This window comes from Podospora anserina, chromosome 7 (genome assembly GCF_000226545.1).
Source record: "Podospora anserina S mat+ genomic DNA chromosome 7, supercontig 1".
NCBI classification, from domain to species: Eukaryota; Fungi; Ascomycota; class Sordariomycetes; order Sordariales; family Podosporaceae; genus Podospora; species Podospora anserina.
In genome coordinates this window covers 3,039,622-3,046,269 of record NW_001914854.1, presented here as the reverse complement: position 1 = coordinate 3,046,269, position 6,648 = coordinate 3,039,622, and the positions used below count along the sequence as shown (strand labels likewise).

At 52.7% G+C, this 6,648-nt stretch overlaps 2 protein-coding genes across 2 annotated transcripts, besides 1 other annotated feature; one reads left to right on the top strand and one right to left on the bottom strand.

Annotated features, from left to right (window-relative positions):
• Window positions 1-64: 64 nt before the first annotated feature.
• Window positions 65-1,879, bottom strand: PODANS_7_10540 (uncharacterized protein; the record flags this gene model as incomplete). Its single annotated transcript, XM_001908387.1, has 1 exon — window positions 65-1,879. One exon carries the CDS (start codon window positions 1,877-1,879, stop codon window positions 65-67), a length of 1,815 nt encoding a protein of 604 aa, XP_001908422.1.
• Window positions 1,880-3,745: 1,866 nt separating this feature from the next.
• On the top strand, window positions 3,746-4,980 carry PODANS_7_10530 (uncharacterized protein; the record flags this gene model as incomplete). The annotated part of the gene is made up of 2 exons (XM_001908386.1): window positions 3,746-4,786; window positions 4,849-4,980. Coding segments are annotated over 2 exons (1,173 nt in total), but the record flags the coding sequence as incomplete, so codon positions are not given.
• A 933-nt stretch (window positions 4,981-5,913) lies between these two features.
• Window positions 5,914-5,985, top strand: a tRNA (tRNA-Met).
• Window positions 5,986-6,648: the final 663 nt, after the last annotated feature.

The window sequence follows — 6,648 nt, the reverse complement described above, 5'->3', positions numbered from 1 at the left end:
TGAAGGCGCCGGTGAAATTTACCCGCTTCGATACATTAACCTACATATCCCCACCCCACCCCAATCACATCCTCCGTCCAAGATATTCCTTCCCCCCACTGGCACCACTCCCGCTTCCACTCCTACCACCACTCATCCACTTCTCCACCCCTTTCCCTTTTACCACTGATCCATCCATCTCGCCATTCCCCCCACTAGCACCACTCCCACTTGCCCTCCCGCTCCTCCTCGTCTCCCTCTCCACCCCTTTCCCTTTTACCTCTGATCCATCCATCTCCCCCTTCTTCTTCCCCCTCATGGCTTCATCCCCCCCCTCCTCCTTAATCCCCATCAACCACCCCACACCCGCCAACACCTTTGCCAACCCCCTAATCACCTCCCTGACAGGCAACATCAAAACCCAAACCGCCCCCCCCAAACACCACCCCACCAAATCCCACTCCGTCCCCTTCCGCCCCCTCCCCGCAACAACAGCACTCAAGCTAATAGCATCATCCACCCTCTGCCTCAGATCCCTCAACCTCCCCTCCGTGTGCACCGCCAGGACCCTAGCCTTCTTCTCATACCTCCTAACCGCTCTATTCAACGCATCAATATCAGGCTGTATCTGATTCCTCACCTCCCTGACAAGACTGGCATGCACCCGCCTCGTGTCTGCCTCCACTGGTGACGGAGCATTGGTCAGTCCCCGTGTTTCGAGTTCATCCAACCTCGCAATCAACTCCCTCCATTGATTCATCGTGACTTTTTCCTGCCGGTAGGGGTTGGAGTTGCTGTGGACCAGTCTCTGGAGGTGGAGCGTCTGGGCCTGGATAAGCTTCATAAAGTGTGACACGGGCGATATCTCCGCCGCAATAAAAAAGATGACAAGGTTAAAGTTTGACACCAACCCCTCCGAGCCTCGCGACAAAAGGTTCCGGCCGTGGTGGAGCATCCAGGCCGCCAACCCGGGGGCGACAAAGCAAGCCAACAAGGCGGCACATTCCAGAAGACCGAGCAGCGTGAGGGCTTGGCTGGCGGTTTTGGCGCGGCGGTCCATCTTGCGGGTCTGGGGATCTGGCTGTGATGGCTGTTGTTCATCCGGCCCGGGGTTCTGTTGCCGAGGGCTGACAGCATCATCGCTCCCGCTGTCGTCCTGAAAAGCACTCTCCACAAACGACCCCTCCTCCTCCCGAACCTGCTGTGACGCATGATACCACTTCCACGGCACCGTTACCGACCAGTGCAAAAACACGGCCGCCAGCCCCAACAAAATGAGGTCGGTGATAACCGAGCTGCCGTTTTTGAAGACTAGCCCGACCAGTGCCGGGAGGAGGGCAAATACTAAGGGAAGTGTCGCTCCCCATGATACCTCGCTTCGGTGTATAAACGGCCCTGGATCGAGAATCTCATCGTGAAGGCCACGCCCGGCTTCGTTCAAGCTGTACACTGAGAAAGTGGAGCTTCGACGTCGGCCGTGGTCGTCCTCGAAAGCGCTGGGGGCGGTACCACCGGACATTGGTGACCGGGGCCCGGAGTGGACAGACTCCGACTCCTCGTGCATGGTTTCCAGGGCCGTTGATATGCCCTGGGAACTTGGACCAGGGCATGAGTCCAACGAGGTCGTGAGTCTGAGGCGATGATTCATGACTGGGATATGGAAGAAATGTTTCCCTTGATGTGATGGCAGGGATGTCCAGTGTCTCGGTTCAGCTGGAGGGCGTGACGTAGCGATGGGTGGTATTATACTGGCAAGACGCATGTAGCAGAACGGAACAACAACAAGAAAATAAATCTTTTTCAAAAAGCGGTTGGAGAAGTCATAATGGTGACAGGAATAAACAGAACAAGAACCAACAGTTGAGTTTCGAGAGAATTGGAGAGAGGTGGGTGACGGCATTGACCTGCCCGTTCTTTCCCCACCCGAATAAGCTTTGCGGGGTCCCGCGTTAGGTGCCGGCCTCCCGGCGCCTTCCCCACATCTTCAGCGGGGGATCTGTTACGTTCCCACTAATGAATTTCTGTGGTGATACCCTAGTTGCAGTTTTGGATATGTACCTTCCTTCCAGGTTGTCTGCTTGCACTTGGTAGGCGCGCATTGTATTTTAAAGCATCATGGACGTGGGAATGGGCATATTAAAGAGGCGGGCAGGTTTTGGAAAGAAATACCCTTGCAAAGTTGAAGAATTGTTGCTCGGTGAGCAAGTATGGGAATGGAGCGGCCAGTCGAACGGCTCGTGGGGGATATAGTTTAGGATTTTGCAGAGATATAACACGGGGCGGTAATGCCTCGGAGGGTGGTTTGGTCAAGTGGTATTATGGTACGCTCTGTTTACCCACGAAACCAGATCACTCCGAAAAGAGATACGTAGGTGTTCTGACTGTCATCAACCGACGGGTTCGATTCCACTTTCAAGGGCTGAACTCTTTTTCTGTTTTTGCTCCAAGACCCTTTTTAGGATCACTTTTTATGAGCATTGTCGACCGGCTTATAGCCAGGCCATGCATGGCTCACGTTTCTTCTGTTTGGCTCTCCAGGCAAATTTGAAGTTGACGTTTTCTCTCGACTCGACTCGACCAACTCCGCGATAGAGTCTCAGATGTAACAATCAACCCGGACTTGAAGTGCTAGAATCGAAATGAAAAAGAATGATGCAGAAGAACTCTTCCTCTACGTAAAAAGACAACGGACAAAGAATGTCGATTACACGACTGATCCACCTACGTGGAACACACACAAATCAGGCAGTGTCTACCTAGCAAGTGAATGAGGCTCAATGAATTCAAAAGTCTCTGGCCTCGAAGCTATAGCTATGAAACTCATCAGTTAACCCCCCGAAGATGACCATCCTGTGAAGTTGTGTTGATGAAGATCGTGCTGCCAAGATAGACACAGCCGCCAGCTGCCGCCGGGTGGCACGTGTAAAAAGCCGCGGCACTCCAACACGTCGTCGCAAATCAAAGGTCGGCGTCACGCTGTGTCGGCCATCACAGCGATTTCCAATTTATCCCGTAGTCCAATCGTTTTCATTTCTAGAGAGTATTCCATCAAGTCCGCATCCCACGCCGCCAACCACTGTCAATCGTTTATCCCCCTGGGCCACGACTCCGACAAGATTGGCAGTCGGCAATCCACAGGCGCGATACAAGATTTACTAGCAGGGAGGATACTAACTGCTAGTAATTTTGATGAGCTGATTGTGATTGCACCAGCCGAAGATTGCACCAGCCGAAGATTGCGCCTGCCCACCGTCTCCAGACACTTACACATTCTGTACCTAGAGGAGGCCGTCCCCGAGACGGCCATCCCTAGAACATCTTTCCGACGGCTTCCCACGCGCCCCCCCACAAGCAAGATACCGCCCTAGATGCGTCAACCGCCGCCCAACCGACCCAGCACACAAACACGAGTCTGTCGTCTCCGCCGACCAAGCAGCCCCCTTACCCCTTCGATTATCCCGCGCCCGCCGCTCCGCCATTCGAACCAGTAGCGCCCGGCCGGCCGTTGCGCAGAAAAAGCAGTTTGTTACGGCGGGGCCGACCCAGCGCCCAGGAATCATCCTTCCCTGATCAGTCCCCATTCCGGACCCGCGGTACCCCTTTCCACCGACCACTCCAACGAACCTCGCCCGCCCGTCTGTGGAACCCCACCAACTCGACCCCGAGAACACCAACCTCTTCCGACGGCACTGCTCGCAGACGCCGTGCTCCGTCTTCACCTCCTCCTCCGCCCGTCCCGCTGACAGTTACCCCTGCCACTGCCGAGGAGCCCAGCAGGGCCGCCGCTGGTGAGCACCCACTTTTACAGAGTCCCGAACAGCGACCGCGTCAATCCATCTCAAACCGAATCAGTCTTCACCTCGAACGCAACGCCGGCGCCGAGCAGCGCATCAGCCTTCCGCCATCGGTTCGCGCCACACCTTCACCCTCGCCGGTCGAGGCTTGCTATCCAGGGCCATCCTTTTTGCGGCAACAGCCCCCATCCCAGCACCTCTTCTCCGTGTCCGAATTCCGAAAAACCAGAAGCCACAGCCAGAGCATCTCGTCACGTCTTCGAGTACCATTCGGTCTCAGTTTTGATCAATCGACAGCGAAACACCAGAGGGGAGACAGCAAAGGAAAAGGGAAAGGCAAAGAAGTCATGGCGCCACCACCATTACCGTCCCAGCCGGACAACAATGTCGGCGCAGGAGATCGTTACTCCCGCGACCTGGAACGTGGGCCGGACGTGGCCAACCCGCGTCTGTCCATGGCCTCCCGCATGTCAGGCATCGGCTCCGAAATGTCATCTGACTCCTCCATCATGGGCGACCCAGATGAGCAACCTGACAATGGCGAGGAATGGGGCCCCCAACATCCCTGCTACCCACATCTGAACCCTCACGTGCCGATAGACTCGCCAGAATACACCACCACACGTATAATCCGCATCCGTAGGGACTGGCTGTTGGAAGGTGACCTCGCCCCGACGTTCTCCAACCTCTACCCGGACATCTTGGACCCAGCAGGAGTAAGCGAGCAGGAATTTAGGAGAGTAATAGAAAAACTCAACAGCGAGCTCGTGCCGGCCTTTAGCGCGTACAACTGGAGGAACATTTTGGACGGTGTACTCGGTTTGGCGACGGGGTGGTTGTGGGATGACTTTGGACTTACGGGGGTGAAGAGCAGGCTGAAGGGGTTGGAGAAGTGGATTGAAGAGTGGAATAAGGAGATGGAGAAGACGGTGAGGGCGGATCACCCTGGGGATGAGGGGGGGAATGTGATCCCGCCCAAGATTGTGCCGTTGAGGAGGACGGGGTACATGAGTGTGAGTTCTTGTTTCTTCTTGGGAGTTGGATGGGGTGGCAGATGGCTAACTTTGCGGGATAGCTTGATATTCAAATCCCCGATCCAGAAATCGCCCCGGCGTCGCCTACCATGTCTGGGGCCTCGGGTGGTGAGGGTGATGGGCAACCGCAAGTACCAGACTTGACGGTTCCTCCTCCTGCTTTGACTGCTTAGGGTTTTTCTTCGTTGGGTTTTTTTTTCTTTTTTCTTTTGCACAAACCACTGTTATCGGTCTTGACATATCTTGTACGCGTATGACTGATGAGTTTTTTTGTTTTTTTTTGTTGTTGTTTTTTTTTCATCTTTGCACATAAGTTTTATCACTGTTACATACCCCTTTTTGTTTTTTGGTGTTTAGTTATTTGTTTGTTGTTAGTTGGGTGGAGGGGGGTTGTAAGATGATGGGGAAGTTGTTGATGAGATTCTGCTCTAATATACCACGGGACCATGAACCTAGGCGTTTGTTCTTTTTTCTGTTTGATCACTGACAGAGGGAGGCGGTGGTGATGTTGAGGTGATAGGATAGGAGAGGCAGAGGCTGCTAGGATATTTGAGTGGATGTATAGAGGAGGGGAGTTAATGCTATGATTCATAACCCCTATTGCCCTTCTCATCATTGATGTGTTACTGGTATTTTTGCCTTGCTCCCCTGCAGTGGACAGAATAATTGGTGTTGTACAAGTAGTAAGCCAATGTACATCATATTCTGAACCATGCCTTGATAGAAAGTGAATAGGCCTCTTGACTATTTTGAAGGCCTCTTGACTATTTTTTGAAGCCATATTGACTATCTTTTAAGGCCTCTTGACAATCTTTCAACACCATTTTGTTTTTAAAAAGCTACAAGTTGACAAAGATTGCACATTTTACTGACTTGCAGTGCCAATTCTTCTGTTTGTTCACAGCCTGACAGTGAGGATGGCTTATGCAACCCGCATGTACCCGCCCAGAGCCACATGCGCATCCTTGCCTTTCATTCATCCACAAACCCACAATGCCGTCCTCAAAAAGTTGAGGACACGAAAAAAACCCACAATAGTAGCGCCCATCGATCCACAATGATAAGCAGAGTTTTCGTCTACAGCAAACATCAAGAAATGATTAACAAGCTGCATGGCGCAGCGGAAGCGCGCCGGGCTCATAACCCGGAGGTCACTCGATCGAAACGAGTTGCAGCTAATCTCTCATTTTTTGTATTTTTTTTTTGCTTTAGGCAATCGAAGTTATTAGCATCAACGAGGCTGCAATCACGCAGTTCATGATAATCAATTAAGATACAGCACTCATGGGCAACGCTGAACAGCGCTCGATATTATTGTTCTCCTAATCTCACCAAATTTCCTTGAACATCTTGGCTGTCAAACCACTCGACGGCATCGGGAGACCACAGACGTAACCCTACTGGGCTGACATCTACCTACACCCAGTATTCTCCGAGCAGCCTGCAGCAATGCCACAAACGCTCATGCAGCAGGCTACCATGCCTAGCCAGCATTGCAGACTAGTCCGATACGTTACACTTTCATTGTGTGCCCATTCTCTTCTCCTACCTAGACCACCGGGAACGAACACAAGCAACAAAGAGCGCCCCTCCCGTCTCGCGGTAATTAGATAGGCATATTCCAGGTAGCACCATAAAACCTATATGGAAACTGTCTGCAAATCCGGTTCCGGGATATAAGTCAAGTAGGTTGGGTAGGTGTCGACACCTTCTAGAAACCTCTCGATCCTGTCTGTCACTTGCAAGCACCTCTCGGCTCGTTTGCTCTGGCTCCTGCTTGCTAGGTTATAACATCACTCCCATCTGATGTCAAGCGGCAAGTGTGTGTGTGTGTGTGCACA